We start from the raw sequence: 21,086 nt of genomic DNA on the forward strand, positions 1-21,086 counted from the left end.
GCTGTCGGCCTTTGGATTTTGCAACACCTGAGCCAAACTAACTCATTTCTTCGACTGTTCCTTTTGATGACAATCTTGTTACTTTTATCCATAAATAACCACTCATGTCTTGCCACGTGTTCATGGAAAACCATATGCTGCAAACCCATTGCACCTTCCTATTACAGTCCCGAAGTCGACCTGTCAGCGGATTCCTTTGTTTTATTCCAAACGCTTTCAGAATTGCAGATATAATAACCGAAAAAAATAAGTCTTTGGGGTAATTAAATCGGTTAATTTTAACTACGAAAAGACAATACGGTAAAAACTATAAAAAATGATAAAATTTAAAATTTTAATTATATATGAATTTATTAAAAATAAAAATATATTATAATTATTTTTGTATTTGATGTATAAATATAAATTAATTTAAAATTTTAAATAAAATAAAAAGAGAGCTTAATGAAGTAGTAAAATATATTAAAAAAATAGAAAGAACAAATCGAGGCATCGGCACGTTGCTTTGGCGTGAACGCAATTTGTTTTTTCTCCAAGGAATAGCGATAGATTAGAGAGTAAATGCGTTTTGCTTTTTACTCATCAATTGGAAAAAATAAAAAGGAAAAAAAATCAGAATTGAAGAGATAGAGAGAGAAAGCAAAAGAAAGAAAATTAACGTAAATGGGGTTATTGGCGCCCATCGAAATCTCCGAAGGAAACTCTTTCCTTTTCCCTTTCAACTAAAGATTCTATTTAGTGACAACTCCAAACAAAATCTACAGAAAAGAGAAAAGGGATCTCCTCTCTTCTGCCTCTGCATATGAATTGAAGTTATTGCTTTGGAAATTTGAAGAAGAAGATGTGTTGGAGACGTGTGTGGAAGTCGGCGCAGGCTTTGGCAGCGCATAGCCTTCTTTTTTGTTTCACGCTTTTGCTCCTTCTTAAGCTGGATCATGCCGTTTCTAACACTTGGTGGTCAGTTTATTTATCTCTCTTTCTCGTGTATTTTTTATTTATTTTTTCATGTTTTTGTTTCAATTTGATTTTGGTTGAATTCGCTTAATTTTGAATTGAACCTTTTTTTAAAAATTACGTAGTCCTTAGAAAGACAGTTTTAGATTTTTTTTTTTTTTTTGGTTCTGTGAGTATTAATTAAAAGTTTTAATTATTATAAAGGAAACGCTTGCTATTGCTGGAAAAAAAAAACTTTATTTTTAACGTTTTAATTTAATATTTTTAAGGAGAGAAAGTGATTTTGCTTGCAAAGTTGGTGGTAGAAAGGGGAGGAATTTTCACAAAAAATGAATTGTTTTGTTGACAAACAAACGATGGATTTGTAGTATAGTTTTGATAAATTAATGATTTTAAAATTAATATAATTTGTAAAGAATATGAGGTTTTCTTTTCAATCTGTAATTGGGTGCATTGGATGGATATTGTTATGTTATTAGAGATGAAATTAATGCCAAACATTTAACATAAACCAAAGGTGCTGAGGAATTGAGGGTTCATGTTGAAAACTAAAGCAAGAAAACTTGGAGATGAATGCCAGAAAAGTCACTTAAAACGTTTGAGGGTAATTTGTCAGTGGAGTTGTTGAACACAGTTACAGTTTGTTTGCCATCGAAACTTACAGTTGCGTGATCTCTCTAAGTTGAAGCTCATTTTGTCTATTATTTTAGCAGAAGGGGATTCTTACTGATGGTTGTACTATGACTCTTTGGGAAAGGAAAAAGCCTCTGGACCAGAAGGGTGGAGGAAGTATGGAATTCTTTTCCACTCTCTAAATTGTTTGTGTGTGAAAATGGTGTATGAGTGAAGGCTTTTTTGGAAAAAAGTGGTAAAATATACTACAAGACAAGAACACAAAGTGAAATTGAATATTATTGGAAATAGGAATTATGTTATGAACTTTCTTGGTAATATTCAGCTGCGCATTGTTAGTATTTAGAATAGTATGAAATTTTACTCTGTCTGGTCTGTCAGTGCTTATTGGATAGCATGTCCAGATATTTTACCATATTATGAATAAAGAAAAACGGATGACGTGCACCTGCTTGCCTCTTTTGTTGTTGCTATTAGCTTCTAAACAACAGTATTATAACAATTCTCAGACTTGGATTCTAAGGTCAATCTTCATTCTTCAGGTGGAACTAGAGGGCTTCCTGTGAAACTATGGTTTGAAGTTCACGTTAGGATCTTGTTGAAATCTCAAAATAAAATTACTTTTTTATTTAATATAGTCCAGTTATGAATGTCAGCTGCTCAAAGCCTCAAACTGCTATCCAGATCAGAAGGGAGAGTGAACTTTATTAAATTCAAGAATATTCAACAACTAGACCAAATATATCATCAAAGTAAAGGAGAGAAGCTACTGTTCTTCCTATCGAGTTTTCTATGCAGTGAATTGATATTAAGACATTCAGAATTGTATAAACTATATTCAAAGTCAATCATTTGAACTTCATAAGTTGGGAATTCAAGCTTTTTGATTTTAACTATTGAAAAATGGTTGGAGATTCAGTATTATTGGGTTTTTTTGCAACTTATTACTGTATTTGTGAATTCATGGCTGAAGAGGGAGGTATTTTTGTTGTGATTGGACAGTAAAGAAAAGCTAGGGGTGTGGGGCACCAGGGATGTCATGTGGATGCTGGTGAGATGGATTAGTGAGGATATCAGATCCAAGGACTGTTCATTTTCAAGAGCTAGTTTGACTTCACCATCACTCTACATGTCAATGGTGAGGACTTGGAGGCTGAGGGTGCTCAAGTTGCTAGGTGGATTCTTTTCATTCAAAGAAGAGCTTGAAGAATTGATCATCTGGCTGTTTGAGTACAGAGCCTTAGGTTTTAATTAGTATTGGATTTTATCGCTGTTGCAGATTAATATTACATGATGGTCATCATCTCCTCAAATGAAACGTGAAATGCTGAGGGTTGTCATGTTCTGCTATAAATCTGGCCTTTCAGCAGAAAGTTTTAAGTTTTCTTTAAGTCTTTTTTTTTTCCCTAATCTTGCTTTTCTTTCCTCCTTTTACTGTTTTGGATCAATTCTGCATTACCAAATGCTCTTGAAGAGCACAGAACTAAAATTTTCATGAGTGAATTAGATTCATTTTCTTCAAGTTGTGGCTGATTCAACTTGAACTTGTAGATTTATGTGCAGTAGTTTTTGATTTAAATGCCAATAAATATGACATCCCATACACTGGGCATATGGATTTTTATCTTTTACTTATCATCTCTGTACTTTGGCTTTTGGTATTAATTGCTTTATTTAATGGCTTTGGATCGCAGGGTAATCTTTTTCCCACTTTGGATGTTTCATGGAGTTGTTGCGGGTGGAAGGTTTTCCTTACCTGCTCCATCTGTCCCCCATAATCGCCAAGTATGTCTAGTTGTTACTATGACCCTCATTTTACTTGAATTAAACTTTGACAAACTAAAACACAAATTTTGTATTTCTGATGTGAATGTTTCAAATTCATAATCAAGTTTTATGGCAATAATTGTTGAGGTTTTTTTGCTTGGACAGTGGGCACCATGTCATGCCATTGTTGCGATACCACTACTCATTGCATTTGAACTGCTTCTCTGTATATATCTTGAGAGTGTAAATGGTATAAAGCCAACACTTTTTTTCCCTTGTTTTCATGTTTATGGGGTTTGAATTTTTTTTTTCATATCTCTTAGTTAGGTTACTTCACTTCTATGATCAATATTTCAAAATTTTAATTCTTAGTCATAGGTAAAGTAAAACATTAAATTGTTAGGAATGTTTAATTCCTTCTTTGATGGGGCTTGTTCATGAACTTTATTAATTCTTTTGTCACAGTTCATGGCGTTGCTGCTATAAACTTGAAGACTGTCTTTCTTCCATTGTTGGCTTTTGAAATACTTATTCTAATTGACAATATCAGGTACTTTAATGTAAAAAACTTTGTAAACTTTTCATTAATAGTCTGTCAAATCATGGACTTTACTTATTTAACTGAACATCATTGCTTGTTAACTCTTTCTTATGCATTTTCTCATTGTTATTGTGGAACAATATAAGGCTCTGATAAATAATGCAGGGAGTCAGATAGTGTTCTCTATCTGTGGATTTGACAGATTGGGTTCCAAGGTACCAATCTGAAATTTTGGAATGTGTCTGTCCTCGTCAACAGTTGATTTGGTCATTTAGGTTTGGCTAAATGCTAAATTTAAGACCAAGTGTTTGGCCTCTTGCTCATATCAGGATCAAATCTATTATTTGTTACAAATTAGTATCTAAATTTTTTGAGATTGACATATTAGGACTTTTTGATCGAAATGACCTGTGAAAGACACACTCTGTGAAAACGCATGAACCATTGAAATAATAAGCTGACATGTTAAATTTTAGCCACATGGCATGACACATGGCAAAATTAATTTTTTAAATATAATGTGCAAGTTTCTAACTTCAAGTTGAATTTTTTTTGTCATCAGGTGTAAAATCTTCAATAGTAATCTTCAATCTCCAAACCTAACCTCTAAGTAAAATCTTCAATAGACAAAAAAATAACCACAAATATTTTTTTTGTGTGTTCCAAACAAGAAGTTTAACCTTTAGACTAAAAAAGGAGGGTGATTACTGACCTCCAGCTCGACAATGCCAACACCGAGGTTACCTTTAATACCCCTTTTAGTCTTCTTCTTCCTTGGCTTCTGCTGCTGGTTACTATTCTTCATTATAGCCATATCTTGATCTGTTGGAGGTAGTATATACTTCTAGACCCATTGGTAAAGGAAGACTCCCCAATTTGAAGTTAGGGAATTTGAAGGTGAAGGGAGGAGCTTAGCCGGGACCCTTGACCAAAATAGAGGTTAGGTCTTGACTCTTGAGTATGGTTTGCAACTCAAAAATCAATTGCTTGCCTTAAGAGCCCAACATCAAAGGCAAAACATGTCTGGAAATAAATCCAAAGAAACCCAAGAGAAAAAGGGACTATATTTGCTTGTATGGAATCTATTACATCGGATGAAGCAAGGTGTTCAACTCCGGATTTGGTGTTGCTGGGATTTGAGATCAAATAAGCCTATAAATCAGGCGTGTTAAGAATTAAGCTTAGCTGCCCTTTGTCCACTGATTTTCTAATATTAAGCCTTTCTCCATGGATAAAGGGATGATGGTACGAAAATTTTGGGGATTTCTGTTTTGGACAGTAAAGCTTTTGAGAAGAGATTTGGGGTTTCTATTTGGTGAGGAAATGAATTTCTTTTTAAATTTTGAACAAAATTTTAAAGAAATATGAAGTCAAGAGGAGCTGAACTATGAAGAACCATCTGAAGAATTTTTAAAGGAATTTGCAGCAAATTTTGTAGAACAAGCTGAAAATTTTTCTTTTTTTTTGTTGTATGTTCTTTTTAATTAATTTTTTTTAATTTCGACTTCCTGTTTTCATTTAAAAAATAAGTATTTTTGTTGTATTTTCCCTTTAATTAAATTTCTTAATTTTTAACTTTTTTATTGACAAAAAGCAGCATTTTCCATGTATGATTACTCTTTAGCATCATGGTGCCATGTTCCATTAACATCTGTCACAGTTAACAAATTAACGGTGCATGTGGTTCAAACTTGAGTTTCCATAAAAAAGTCCTAATATGTCAATCTGAAAAAATTAAGATACTAATTTGTAACAAATAATAGATTTGGTCTTGATGTGAGCAGCAAATCAAACGTTTGATCTTAAATTGAGCATTTAGCCTTTAGGATTTAGCCAAGAAGTGGCGTCACTCGGTCATCAAGAAACAATGTTTACTGGCGTTCTCCATGTCGTTAGACTTGTCTATTTTAAAACTTGACTTCATGTTAGGAAAGGAACGCATCCAAGTTTTTTATTTAATTTTTTTACTATTTAGTTTTATTCAGGGATCAATAACAAATATAGAAGGCTGAGAACAGTAGCATTATCGTCTCATAGGACATAGGCAAATATCCACGTTCACCTTTACCTTATTGTGTATTATAATCATGGGTTTACGTGGGCTGTTAGAATTCTGTTTCACACCTTCTGCATTAATTGCATTAGCTCAATTTGTCAGTAGCTTTGGTGAAAAGCCTTAGGCAAGATGGTGAAAAGTTTACATAAGGGAAAAAAAAAAAACTTTCAAAGTAAAGAATACAAACTATTGCATTAGCTCAATAGTCAGTTGCTTCTAAAAGGTGAAATGCCCTAGGCGAGATGGTGACTTTTAATGTAAACTTTTCAGAGTAAAAAAAGGTATAGATTGAAGTATATAAATTCATGTTAGACAAAAAAAATATTTGCTTCATTTAGTCAGCCAAAGAGTATGACAGCCAAACCGGAAACTAGCTGGTAATAGTGATGAATGGTTGATAAGTTTCCTGAGAGTTACGTAAGAAAGAAGATTTACTGTTTCTGCTAGGCATCCCAGCTCTCATCATTCTTTGTCATTACTGGTTTTACTTTTATATAAGGACCAAAAAAAATTTAGTATGATATCATCATCAGGGGATGAAGCCTGCTGAATTGAATTGTTTGTGCAGTCCCTTCTAGACTGAGACCATTATATTTCAGAAAAAATGTAAAAGCGAGAAAAGTATTAGTTTCTGGTGGCTTCGTGACTTCTGAATGAACGGAAATAGCTAAGTAGTTAGTATTTTATGGATATTATATTTTTTTGCCTTTTGTAGTAACAAGTGCAAATGGAGCCTGCGATGTCTTAGGTATGTGCCATAGGAATATATCAGATTTGCCTTTCTCCTTCTCTTTGTTATGCTTCTCACTTTAGCACTGCATACTGAAAATTTGGATTAGGATTAGCTTCAGCATTAAATGATTGAAATTTGAAGCTTTTTTTTCCTGTCCTTCCCTTGTTTCCTGGTAATTCAATTTTCTATCATGTTCTAAGCCATTATGTTAGTTATTGATGTTATTTTTTTTTTCTTCAGAATGTGCAGGGCTTTGATGCCAGGAGATGATGAAAGCATTAGTGATGAAACAATTTGGGAAACACTACCCGTAAGTTCTACTGAACTCACCAAAATGGTGGTCCTCTTTTTATGGGGTTCTTTACTGAATTACATATTAAGTATTCTAAGAGAATTCAGAATAAAAAAATGAAGATTCTCTTCACATATTTGATCCTGTGGATTCGTTTTGAACCTTAAGCACTTTCAAGCTATCCATAACGTTCAGATTTAAGCATTTTCATGGACAAAGTGGATAGCCCTGCTATTCTTTCTTTTTTTTTCTTTTGGTTATTTTCTTCTTGTTTTTATTAAATATCATGCAGACAATCAAGAAAAACTATAAAAGGCTTTGAATAGAAGGGACTTTGGGGAATGGTGAAATGGATATTAATAAATTGAGTCTATGAATTAGTGGATAAGATTGGAAGTTGTAACCCCTTAGTGCCTTTACTGTTTTTGTTCTCACTTATCAAAAAAAGAAATATTTAGAATACCTTATGATTTTTTTTATGTGTGGCTACTGTGTTATGTTTATGTATAAAGGCAAACATCTGGAGCATTTTGAGAAACTTGGTACTTGTAATAAAATACTTTTATTATTATTTGGGATGTAAGCCTGTCAAGTAGATATAAGATTGACTGTTAATTAAGCTCCCTATTTATGATATGTAGCACTTCTGGGTTGCAATTTCTATGGTCTTCTTTGTTGCTGCTACAGTCTTCACCCCTCTGAAGTTATGTGGTAATTTCTTTAGTCTGTTAACTTTAATACAATTATGAGCAGTTGCACACAAACTAACAAGGAATGTTATGCTTGTCTATTTGAGGTTTATATTCTATTTCTTCATCCAGTTACCTATATCATTCCAGAAAAACACATCACTCTTGTATAGGCAAAGTGACAAATTACTTAATACCATTTTCTGATTCTTTAAAGGTATATGGATTGGTAAAGTTCATGTGGTTCATGACTAGTATTGGATAAACTGGAGTGATCTGTGTAGTTTCTAACTTTCTATAAGAGAGAAACAAAAACAAGAACATTTTAGTCCTGGAGTTTTCAGAAGCTTGAGTGTTTTTCTTCGTAGATTGGATAGTGTATTTTGCTTGAGACCAAATGAAATTCTCAACCCTTTAGGGCAATTTGATACAGGTGATCATTAGTGTGTTTTTCAGTTTCAGAAGCTGTAAATTTTGATACCATCATGTAGACCTAGTTTGCTGAGTTGTCACCTTAGGAGTCATTTAGTCTGTTGTTCTTATTGTTATTGTTGTTGTTGTTGTTGTTGTTATTATGGGATATAAGGCTTAGTTTGTTGTTGTTGTTGTTGTTGTTGTTATCATGGGATAGAAGGCTTAGTTTTTTGTTGTTGTTATTATTATGAGATATAAAGCTTTGTTTGTTGTTATTGTTGTATTATTATTATTATTATTATTATTATTATTATTATATAAGGAATAATCTTGTGGTATTATAAAGGCCTTTGGTTGTCGGTACTTACTGTATTAGGTCAATCATTTAGAGTGATCTCTTTATCAAATCACCATCTTAACTATCCTATTAATGCAGAGTTGGCATGGGTTGTTGGCTAAATTGCTCTATATCATATCAATAAAATTATAAATCCGCCTCCATTATAGAATGGTGTACTTCCTTGCATACTGATCCTTGATTTGCAGTGGTTTTCTTATTGAGATGTTTCTCTAGCCACAACTTCTGTTTCTTTAATCTTCAAAAATTCTATGAAGTCTTGGCCTTTATGAGAGAGAAGGGAAAAGTAGAAGGTATTTCTTCATATAAAGTGGTGCAAACAAAGGGATTCATGAAGATCCTGTTTTCTTGGGGCAATAGCATGTTTGAGTGTGTTTATGGTTGGTACTAGTATACTTCAGAATCAAGTTGTAATATCTTTTTTTTTTTTGGTACATCTAATCTTTCTCTTATCACTCACATGTATGTGTGTGCTTGCATGCATGCATTTTGTGCTTGCATGCATGCATTTTGTGCTTGCATGTTTCCATGCTCACAGAAAATCTGGAAAATTGGGGTCCCAGAATTACAGTTTGGAATCTGCATCACTTCTGAAGCCCCAAAATTTGATTAATCTAACTGCATGAATGGGTGCTTTGGTTCCTTTTTTTTGTTATGACTATTGAAAATTTAGTTGCTAGACTTGTAGTTTGGAGTTTGCAGAACTTTTTGAGGCCATAAATTGATTGATCTAACTTTATTTTTTGGTTAAAATTTCCTTCTTGATTACTGTTTGTGGTTTGCCTCTACAAATATTACAGGTGATTTTGGTGCTCTTGGCTGGTGGGTCTTGTTCATAAATTTTGGGTACACCTTTGTAGCTTTTAATTTCACTCTTTTTTTTTTTTTTTGAGTATTATTTACCTGTGTTCCTGGAAATAGCACCATGATAGTCTGCTTGAGCTTGAGTGACTAGAAAAAGGTGATGAATGCTAACACATTTTTTTCATGCAGTATTGCTGAGAGCTTTGCTTTTCTTGTCTGTACAAAGTGGTCCAATCCAGTAATTCATAGAGAATCCCCAGTATTAGAATCTGGTTCACCTAGCACAACTATCGGATATATTGACTGGAACAGTGGCTTAGCAGGTATGCCAGAAGAAGATCAGCATCTGGATACAATGTGTAGCCTGCAAGAAGTTGGGGGTCACATCATGAAAATTCCAATAATTGGTTTTCAAGTCCTTCTTTGCATGCATTTAGAGGTATGTGTGTTATTGGTGGTCTTGGCTGTGATTGGTATATGTTATCAATAAATCTAAGATTGTTTCAAATTTTAGGGAACACCTCCTGGTGCTAGACATATACCGCTTCCTATTTTGTTCTCTCCTCTTTTCCTACTGCAAGGTGCTGGTGTGCTGTTTGCTGCGTCAACGTTAATAGAGAAAATTGTACTTTTACAACGGTGTGGGGCTGGCACAGGATTATACTTAAGAATTTCATCAAGAGCCCATGATTGCTTGGGATTCTTGCACCGTGGTTCTAGGTACTGATTATTTAGTTTCTAAATAGGCAGACAATTTTGGTAGGCTAGATCTTGCTGTTTATGAATTGACACAACTTAATCTCTGTCTGTCTGTAAATCAGGTTATTGGGTTGGTGGTCGATTGATGAAGGAAGTCAAGAGGAACAGGCACAGCTTTACCATGATGGGGCTTCTGGGTAAGTATAGTTTTAGCTTCTTCTACCTTTTGTAGATGCATAAATTGTATGTAGGTTTTCTTTTTGATTGCTTTTTAACTCTCCCTACATCTTTGAGTGGTGTACATGCCTGTGTCTGAAAAAAAAAAAAGGTGAATTCTGTTGCATAATGTGGGAAAACACTTATTTACAGCTGGTTGTAATCTTGTAATCTGTATATTTATATTTGTATCTCTAGAATTAAGTATTTGTATCCCTAGAATTAAGGAAGATTTAGTTTCCTAGTTTAACCCCTAGTTAGTTGTATATAAACCTAAGATTTTGTATAATTGTATATAAGCAGTTTTTCAATATACATTCAGTTTTCACATTGTATCAAAGCTTTAGGCTCTTCTTGGGAAGAAAAATTTTCAGTCTTCATTGCCGACTTTTTTAGGCCTTCATTGCCGAATCTTGTTTAGGCCTTCATTGCCGAACCCTTTCAAAGAAAAATATCACTATCACCCAATTTGAGGAAATGTTAACTGGGAAAATCACTGGAGTACTACAGATGTCTCAGAAACAAGGAGAGTTCAACAGGGAAGAGATTGAAAAGCTGAGAAACTTATTGAAAATCCTTGAAAAGCCTACTATGGTATGTTCTTTGGGTAAAGTTTTTAGTTCAGGTAAAGCTTCCGGTTCTCATGGATTAAATGTCTCGGCTAAGCCTATTACGAGTTCTTGGGTCATTGACTCAGGAGCCACAGACCACATGATTTTTTGTATAGATATCAGATTAGTAGACAATCCAGGAACATGAAGAACATTTTTTAGAACAAACGAGTGATTAACTTAAACATCTCCTAATCCTGCCATTGTGGTAAGTGAACTATCAGCAACAACAATTTTCTTGTGAGCCTAAACACTATTTCTGTTCCAACTACATTATTCGAGGCATTATCCAGTGAGAAATGGAGGCAAGCCATGAAAATAGAAATGGAGGCCTTAGAGAAAAATCAGACATGGGAATTGGTAGAGTTGGCTAAAGGAAAAAATCCAGTGGGGTGTAAATGGGTTTTCACTGTAAAATACAAGGCAGATGGTACTATTGAAAGGTATAAAGTCAGGTTAGTGGCTAAGGGCTACACTCAGACCTATGGAGTGGATTACCAGGAAACCTTTGCTCCAGTTGCCAAGATGAATACAGTTAGGATTTTGTTATCATTAGCTGCAAATTACAATTGGCAGCTTCAACAATTCGATGTAAAGAATGCTTTTTTATATGGTGATTTGGAAGAAGAAATATATATGAAGGTTCCACCGGGATTTGAAGGTCATCTAGAAGCAAACAAAGTATGCAGGTTAAAAAAGGCTTTATATGGCCTTAAACAGTCTCCTAGAGCTTGGTTCGGGAGAATTGCCAAAGTGATGCTAGCAATGGGATATAAACAGAGTCAAGGAGATCACACATTGTTTATCAAGCACTCTGATTCAGGGAGAGTCACAGTTCTATTAGTATATGTTGATGATATAATTGTAACTGGAGATGATGAAAAAGAGAGAGAATCTCTAAAACAGTGTTTGGTTAGAGAATTTGAGATAAAAGAGCTAGGGAGATTGAAGTACTTCCTAGGAATTGAAGTAGCTCACTCACGGCATGGTATTTTTATCTCACAATAGAAATATGTGATGGATCTTCTGAAGGAAACTGGGAAGCTTGCATGTAAACCTGCAAATACCTCTATAGATCCTAATCATAAAATTGGAGAAGCTAATGAAGATGCTGCTGTAAATAGAGAGATGTACCAAAGATTAGTTGGAAGACTCATTTATCTCTCACATACTAGACCTGATATAGCATATGTTGTGAGTGTGGTAAGTCAATTTATGCATAGTCTTAAAGAAGTGCACCTACAGGCTATCTACTGTATATTGCACTATTTGAAGGCCAATCCTGGGAGAGGTATCTTATTCAAAAGAGATTCGGGGTTAGTTTTAGAAGCATATACAGATGCTGATTATGCAGGTTCAGTAACTGATAGAAGATCTACCTCGGGCTATTGCACTTTCTTAGGTGGTAATCTTGTGACTTGGAGGAGTAAAAAACAGAATGTGGTGGCAAGATCAAGTGCTGAAGCAGAGTTCAGAGCAATGGCTCAAGGAATTTGTGAACTACTATGGTTAAAGATTATCCTAGAAGACTTGAAGATCAAGTGGGATGGACCAATGAGACTCTACTGTGATAACAAGTCTGCAATAAGCATTGCACACAATCCTGTGCAACATGACAGAACAAAACACATTGAAGTAGACTGGCATTTCATAAAGGAGAAACTAGACAGTGGGTTGATTTGTACACCTTATGTATCAATCAAGGGTCAACTTGCAGATGTGTTGACTAAAGGTCTCAGCAGTGCAACATTTCAAGAAATTATTTTCAAGCTGGGAATGAAAAACACCTATTCACCAGCTTGAGGGGGAGTGTGGGAAAACACTTATTTACAGCTGGTTGTAATCTTGTAATCTGTATATTTATATTTGTATCTCTAGAATTAAGTATTTGTATCCCTAGAATTAAGGAAGATTTAGTTTCCTAGTTTAACCCCTAGTTAGTTGTATATAAACCTAAGATTCTTGTATAATTGTATATAAGCAGTTTTTCAATATACATTCGGTTTCCACACATAATATTCAAGATGATAATGACGAGGCTATCGTAGTAATTAAGAAAATTAATAAAAAAAAAAAAAAAAAACTGACCTTTTGACATTGTTGAACCCTATTGAATAAAACTGAACCACGCTACATTGAACATCAAGGTTTTTGGCCTTTTAGTTTTTGTTTTTATTTTTGGGCAATTCTAGTTTGAGTGAGTTTTGCACCTTGATTGAGGACTCAAAAAGATGCAAACCAAGGAATTGAACATGTTGTTCATTTGAGTTTTATTTGATTTTCTTTTATTTTTGGGGGGCACTGGAGCTTCCAAAACATGCTTATGGTTTAAAGAAACTAAAACTCAAGAAAAGACTGTAAGAGAACGGCGCAGATGACAATTTCATGGCGTGGCAAAACTTCTTTTCAGTGTTGTTCATTGTTATTAATATTTTTTTTTCCATTTTTAACTGATCGTAGATTCTGATTGCTTTTTTGAGTTTACTCTTAGTAGTCTGGCTGTTGGATTATTCTTTAGGCTCTCTCACTAGTCACTACCTTTTTTCCTAACCTTTTTCATTGGACTGCTCCATGCAGGTATAACACCTTCTCTGGTTATCCACCTGAGATAGTTAAGAAAATGCCTAAAAAGGATCTAGCTGAGGAGGTGATTATAGTTTTCATACTTTGTAGTTTGTACCACATTTTCTTACATGTTTCTCTTCTCTTTCATGTGATGTTATGGTTTTTCTTTTGACCTTGTGTCAGTATGATATGCTTGCAATTCCAAGAATTTTAATGATCCTGCTCCTGCCTGTACATATATTTTATATGGTATGTTTCATTTCAGGTATGGAGGCTTCAGGCAGCTCTTGGTGAGCAAACAGAAATCACAAACTTTAGTCAGCAGGAGTTTGAGAGACTTCAAAATGTAAATTATCAACTTACCAATGTGACTATGTAGTGTGAAATAGTTAATTGTCAAATTCTGCATTATAAGCCTAATGAAGGTGGATTGAATTTGTTCTATTGTGCATTGCTGATGTGTGCGTATTCTTGATGTAATGTACAGGAGAAAGTGTTATGTAGGGTTTGCTTTGAGAGAGAGATTAGTATGGTTTTGCTTCCCTGTAGGCATCGTGTTCTTTGCAGGTATAATACGGTCATTCTGTTAATGTGATTGCATTTTTAGATGTATCTGTGGGAAAACACTTATTTACTGGTTGTAATCTTATAATCTGTATATTGATATTTGTATATCTTGAATTAAAGTATTTGTATCCCTAGAATTAAGGATAGAAAATTAGAATAGACAATCCTTCTATTATAGGATCAGTTTTAGGAAGATTTAGTTTCCTAGTTTATCCAGTAAGTTTTTGTATATAAATTTAAGGTCTTTGTATAATTCTTTAATGAGCAGTTTTTTAATATACATTCAGTTTTACTTTTAGTTTTTCACACAGTTTTATTTCTTAGTTTGTTCACATGGTATCAGAGCTTTAGGCACTTCTTGGGAAGAAATTTTTTTTCAGCCTTCATTGCTAAAGTCTATTTCAAGCTTTTATGGCCAAATCTTGTGAAATCTTTCAGTCTTATTTTTTCCTTCTTTGGCTTTCATTGCCTAGAATCATCTCTAGTTAAATCTTTACTATCAAAACTCATCTTAGTCCTGAGAAAGATAATTATGCTAGAGACAGCAGAATTTGCCACTACTACTCGAGTTGACGAAGTGACAACTAGTAAAACCACTGGAGTACTACAGAAGTCTCTGGAACAAAGAGAGTTGGATAGAGAAGAAATTGAGAAACCAAGAAGCCTATTGAAAACTCTTGAAAAACTTACTGGGGTATGTTCTTTGGGTAAGGTCTTTAGTTCAGGTAAAGCTTATGGTTTTTATGGATTAAATGTCTCTGTTAAGTTTATTATGAATTTTTGGGTCATTAACTCAGGAGCCACAAATCATATGACACATTTTTCACAGAAGTTTAGTACATATATTGTGTGTTCGAGGAATAAAAAAATTATTGTTGTAGATAATTCACTTACTACAGTGGCAAGATTAGAAGATTTTTAAATTAATCCCTCATTTGTTTTTTAAAAATGTTCATGTTCTTGGATTGTTTGCTAATCTTATATCTATACAAAAATTTATCAGAGACATGAACTGCAATAGTGATTTTTTATCTCTCCTAATGTGAATTTCAGGACCAGAGTTCAAGGAAAAGGATTGGACTTGCCAAGGAAAATAATGGCTATACTATTTTAAGACATCAAACAACACAAGTAATATCAAGAATAGTTTACCTTTTTCATTTCTTTTTGAAAAATCTCATAAATAAAGGCAAAATCTGGTTTTTATCATTTTTGTCTTGGACATTTTTCTTTTGGAATTTTGAAAAACATGTTTCCTTCTTTGTTCAAAAGATTAAATGTCAAAAATTTTCATTGTGATGTTTGTGAACTTGCAAAGCATAGACGTGTTTTTTTCAATTTGCAATAAAAGTTCTATTCCTCTTTACTTGATTTATAGTGACATGGGGTCCCTCTACAATTCTTAATATTTCTGGTGCAAGGCAGTTTGTTTCTTACATAGATGATTGTACCAGGGTCTTTTGGATATTTTTACTTAAATCCAAATATATGTGAATAGTGTGTTTTTAAGTGTCCAAAACATGATCCAGAATCAATTTGGAGTGAAAATCAAGAGATTTAGGTTTGATAATGCAAGAAATTATTTCAACGAGAGTTTATCTACTTATTTCCAAAATGAGGGGATTATCCATGAGTCAACTTGTGTTAATACTCCAGAGCAGAATAGAGTGACAGAGAGGAGAAACAACCATATACTGGTCACAACCTGAGCTTTACTTTTTAAAGCAAATGTACCTAATATTGAGGGAAGTTGTTCTCACTACCACACATTATAAATAGGTTACCTTCAAGGGTTTTGGGATTTAAAACTCCTATGAAACTAGTCTCACAATTCTATCCTAACTTTAATATCACAAACAACTTCACACCTAGGATATTTGATTGTACATCATTTATTCATATTCACAGTCATAATAGGGAGAAGTTGGATCCTAGAGTAATTAAGTGCATTTTTATGGGGTATTCATCAACTTAGAAAGGGTATAAGTGCTATCATCTTTCTGCCAAAAAATTGTCTGCAGATATTACTTTTGAAGAAAGTAAACCATTTTTTACTCAACCTTATCTTCAGGAGTAGACTTTATTCATGAAAGATAAGGATAAAGACTTCTTTTTGCTTGACTTGTCCTCTTCTTCAACATTTTCACCCATTAATTCTTCTTAGTCTAAACCTGTCTTTTCTGAGTCCAAGTCAAACACTAAATTTAAGTCTAAACCCATTCCAAACACAGAAGATGTGATAAAAGATGATATTGTTCTTGATTCTATGAAGGAATTACAAGTGTACTCAAAAAGGAAAATTTCATATCCTGAACTAGTGCAAGTCCAAGAACTTGATCCTAATTCTGGAAATGAGGTAACTACAGTCTTTGACTTTGTTTCTCAAAATGAGTATGAATCTCCTAAAACTATAATTAGTGATTATGATCTAACTATTGTCATTAGGAAAGAAACCGAAGAATGTACCAAGCAATCACTATACCCAATCTCTAATTTTGTGTCATTTGAAAAATTCTCACTATCCCATAAAAATTTTCTTATGAGCCTAAGCACTATTTCTATTCCAACCACATTATCTAAAGCATTATCTAGTGAGAAATGGAGGGAAGCCATGAAAATAGAAATAGAGGCCTTAGAGAAAAATAAAACATGGGAACTAGTAGAGTTGCCAAGAAAAAATCCAGTTGAGTTTAAATAGGTTTTCACTGTAAAATACAAGGTAGATAGTATTGTTGAAAGGTATAAGGCCAGGTTGGTGGCTAAGGGCTACACTCAAACTTATGACGTGGATTACCAAGAAACTTTTGCTTCAGTTGTCAAGATGAATACAGTTAGGATTTTGTTATCATTGGCTGCAAATTACAATTGACAGCTTCAACAATTTGATATAAAGAATGCTTTTTTACATGGGGATTTGGAAGAAAAAATATATATGAAGGTTCTACTGAGATTTGGAGGTTATCTAAAGGCAAACAAAGTATGCAAGCTGAAAAGGGCTTTATATGGCCTTAAATAGTCTCTTAGGGCCTGGTTTGGGAGATTTGCCAAAGTGATGTTAGCAATGGGATATAAGGAGAGTCAAGAGGATCACACACTGTTTATCAAGCACTCGGATTCGGGGAAAGTTACAGTTCTGTTAGCATACGTTGATATAATTGCAACTGAAAATTATGAAAAGAGAGAGCCAGAGAATTTGAGATAAAAGAGCTAGGGAGATTGACATACTTCTTAGAAATTGAAGTAGCTCACTCACGACATAGTATTTTCATCTCATAATAGAAATATGTGATGGATCTTTTGAAGGAAACTGGGAAGCTTGCATGTAAACCTGCAAGTACCCTTGTAGATCCTTATCTTAAACTTGGAAAAGCTAATGAAGACGCTGCTGAAGATAGAGAGATATACCATAGATTAGTTGGAAGACTTATTTTTCTCTTACATACTAGACCTGACATAGCATATTTTGTGAGTGTGATAAGTCAATTTATGCATAGTCCTAAAGAAATGCACCTACAAACTCTCTATCATGTACTATACTATTTGAAAAATAATCCATGGAGAGGTATCTTGTTCAAAAGAAATTTGAGACTGGTACTAGAGGCATATACAAATGTGGATTATGCAAACTCAGTAATTGGTAGAAGATCCACTTTTCTTAGGTGGTAATCTTGTGACTTGAAAGAGTAAAAAACAGAATGTGGTGGCAAGATCAAGTGCTGAAGTAGAGTTCAGAACAATGGCTCAAGGAATTTGTAAACTACCATAGTTAAAGATAATCCTAGAAGACTTGAAGCTCAAGTGGGATGGACCAATAAAACTCTGCTGTGATAACAAGACTGCAATAAGTATTGCACACAATTTTATGCAACATGATAGAACACATTGAAGTAGACCGGCATTTCATAAAGAGGAAACTAAACAATGGGTTGATTTGTACGCCGTATGTATCAACCAAAGGTCAACTTGCAGATGTGTTGACTAAAGGTCTCAACAATGCAACATTTCAAAAAATTATTTTCAAACTGGGAATGGAAAACACCTATTCACTAGCTTAAGGGGGAAGTGTGAGAAATCACTTATTTATAGTTGGTTGTAATCTTGTAATTTATATATTTATATTTGTATCTCTAGAATTAAAGTATTTGTATCCTTAGAATTAAGGATAGAAAATTAGGATAGACAATCTCTCAAGTATAACATCAATTTTAGGAAGATTTAGTTTCGTAGTTTACCCACTAGTTAGTTGTATATAAACCTAAGATGTTTGTATAATTCTTTAATGAGCAGTTTTTCAGTATACATTCAGTTTTACTCTTAGTTTTTCACATAGTTTTATTTCTTAGTTTTTCCATAGTATCCAAATAAAGTTCGATCCTTTTTGCTCTTAATTTTCATATTTCTTTTATTCTTTGGTGTTATGCTAACCAGTTCCTTTGCATTGCAGTACCTGCTGCGAGAAGTGTAGAAAATGCCCAATTTGTTGTGTCTCCATTGAGGAACGCTTACCTGTATACAATGTTTAATTTCCAAGTTGGCAACCTTTCTGCAAAAATGGTAGTGCATGGCAAATATCAATTAACTTAACAGGTCAGTTGTTTTTATAAAGTTTTCACACTGGAGAGTGTTGCTTGTATGAATTGACATGAGCCAGTATAGAGATTTAGAGAATGAACATGCTATAATTACCACAAGATTTTCTCCCCTTATTTTCTTTTTAACCTTAGGAAATGTAAATATATTTCCTGATAGGAATGGTCTTCTGACCTGGGGTTGTAAGACATGTCTGTTAACTGGATTAATAGTGCAGATGACATGTTTTCATGCTTTTTCCTTTTTTGGGGAAAAACTGTAGAATTAATTCCACTCTCCAGTATAGTCATTATATTTCCTTTAGTTAGTTCTTTTGCAAATAACTTTTTCCATGCATTAATAAACAGGTTAGAAATTTTGTTTTAGTAGGCTTATATGGTAAGCACCATATAAAAACACAAATATTATTAAAATAAAGTTTTAACAAAATTTAAATTGTTTAAAATATAAATGTTAGAGAAAAAGAACCTCGGCAGACTGTCTAATTACTGTAACATAATATTATTATGATGATGGGATATTATTATTATTTCATAATCATCCATATTAACATAAAATATGAATATATACTGAATAGCCTCATATCTAATTGATATCTTCAAGCAAATATTTCTCAACATATGTAACTAGACATATATTTAACCATTTATTAACCATTCAATTATGCACTCAGGTATTAATAATTAGTTTTGTTATAAAGAAGACCTTTATCTACAATTGCAGTTTCATGTGGTAGAATCAATTTTAATATTAGAAGCAATTAACTAAATGTAAACATAGAAATTATTCAGACATGTCAACAAGTAATTTAATTACAGAGAATATGCTATAAAATTCAATACTAAAAGTTACTTAACCAAAATTATTTTGACTAGTATCAAGTCAAATTGTTTTTGTTGCCTCAAAATTGAATACAGTTACAATTATTAATCTTGTAAAAGCTATTTCAAAATATAGAAACTTCAAATATGTAATGGTACTTTAACTGAAAACAAACTTTTTGGGTATTATTTAATTGAAGAACAAAGAGAGTTTGAGGGTCCCTGAGTAGTGGTTTAGAAAAGGCAAAGAACAGGCAAATAGGTAAACATGGTTTTGAAAGTGCTGTCAATAGGGCAAATGAATGCCAATATTGACCTATTCAAATTTCCCAGTGAAGATTTTAAATGGTTAGAATTTGAAGTGATCGTGGATATGACTTAATTTTTTTTTTTTTAATTTTTTTATTTAAATTTTGATGGAGTCAACGTGAACTATCTATTCTTTAAAACTTAATGCAGTTAGTTGACTCCAGAAAGTGGCTTCGCTCTACATCTGATGACATTTGGCTTGCCTTAATTGGTTCTTCTCCACTCTATCTGATTTTGTGGAATATTTAACTCCATTAGCATGGACAATTCTAAGATTTATATTAGCCTCAACACAAAATTATTAAATGGTCTACTTACACAACACCAACAATAGTTCACTTGAAATTCTTCTAATTCTTTCCATTCCACCCAAATCCTGTCCATAGTCTCAATCCTAGCAACTCTGCTCAGAACCTCTCCTAGGGATTTCCTTCTCATGTATTTGTCTTTCAACAATTTGGTTTTGTCAAGAGCCACTCAACATAAAACCTTTAAGTTATTAGGTGAGAATTCAAGAATAAATTTTAGTCATTAACATGCTGCCCTCTTGCACATGCCCCATTGGGTTGAAAACTCATATGTTGTTCTGAAATTTAATATTTGGTTGCATATAGATAGTTGAGGTTCTAACTTTTGATCACTTTGGTGAGAAAGACTAATACCATGAGAAGAATCAAAGGACTTAAAAGCCTAAGCTGTTACTGTTAGGTGAGGTGAAAATAATTTTATTCACCAAAAGTTTTGAATTGGCAAATGTGTCCTACCTTATCATGTCATCCAGAATTTCACACATCAATTTCAGATTGTATATTATTCACACAGGCAGTGTTAACTATGTTCTTGCATTGCGGGGCCAACCCCTAAAAATTTTAGTTTGTGGATCTCTTGATTTAATTTTGCCTACTGGACCAAGTAGATCAATGTCCTTGGATAAATTTCGAAGTGCTTGATGGTTTGATGGATGCTTTTGACTATCTTCAATTGCCATATATTTTCAATCTGCTTTTTATATCAAAATCAAACGGAATTGTCTTGTTTATAGTGATAATAACTCTGGTTTGCACTGGAAACTTAGCGCATCAAATATCCCAAAAACATTTCATTCACATGCTCGAGGCATAGGGGATTTGGAAGAGTGGTCAGACGTTCCTTTCCTTGTTAAAGGGAGCCAATAAATGGATGAAAATGAATATAACACTAACCAGATTGTGCTGATATGAGATTACTTAAAACATTTGTTGCTAAATATGAGATTACTAAAATTGAAATTAGCAAGATACCATAGAAGTCATAAAAGAATTATTGATATGAAAACGGATAGAGTGAGATCTCTCACGTGCATATCGTCGTGATAGCCATATGCTTCGGGTTTAGCAGCGGGCACAATTATGGCATTGTTGCTAGCTGGCTTGCTCATTGCTTTGGCATTATCGAATAGCTTCTTGGCAAAGTCGTCGAAGCACTCAG

The 21,086-nt window shown here is 33.6% G+C and overlaps 1 protein-coding gene across 12 annotated transcripts in view; it reads left to right on the top strand.

Annotated features, from left to right (window-relative positions):
* The first annotated feature begins 491 nt into the window (after positions 1-491).
* The window catches only part of LOC111281629 (uncharacterized), a 29,081-nt gene continuing 8,486 nt past the window's right edge, over positions 492-21,086 (top strand). For 2 of the 12 annotated variants that reach the window (XR_016329198.1, XR_016329197.1), the window contains exons 1-14: positions 578-957; positions 3,282-3,372; positions 3,520-3,604; positions 3,820-3,904; positions 6,925-6,994; positions 7,618-7,687; positions 9,238-9,283; positions 9,431-9,680; positions 9,756-9,961; positions 10,063-10,137; positions 13,345-13,414; positions 13,598-13,678; positions 13,820-13,899; positions 18,344-18,486. Coding sequence is in view for 5 of the 12 variants with exons in the window: in XM_089746449.1 (XP_089602575.1) it covers positions 842-957; positions 3,282-3,372; positions 3,520-3,604; positions 3,820-3,904; positions 6,925-6,994; positions 7,618-7,687; positions 9,238-9,283; positions 9,431-9,680; positions 9,756-9,961; positions 10,063-10,137; positions 13,345-13,414; positions 13,598-13,678; positions 13,820-13,899; positions 18,344-18,422 (1,404 nt within the window). In the remaining 7 variants the exon portion in view is untranslated. Of the gene's footprint in view, positions 958-1,667; positions 1,744-2,589; positions 2,726-3,281; positions 3,373-3,519; positions 3,605-3,819; positions 3,905-6,924; positions 6,995-7,617; positions 7,688-9,237; positions 9,284-9,430; positions 9,681-9,755; positions 9,962-10,062; positions 10,138-13,344; positions 13,415-13,597; positions 13,679-13,819; positions 13,900-14,438; positions 14,625-14,952; positions 16,256-18,343; positions 18,758-19,769; positions 20,592-21,086 lie in introns of those variants that run through there. The other 10 variants (XR_016329200.1, XR_016329202.1, XR_016329201.1 and 7 more) reach the window with 10 other exon arrangements.

The sequence above is a fragment of the Durio zibethinus genome, chromosome 17, assembly GCF_047325235.1.
Source record: "Durio zibethinus cultivar Kanyao isolate XHJ-2024 chromosome 17, ASM4732523v1, whole genome shotgun sequence".
Lineage (NCBI taxonomy): Eukaryota > Viridiplantae > Streptophyta > Magnoliopsida > Malvales > Malvaceae > Durio > Durio zibethinus.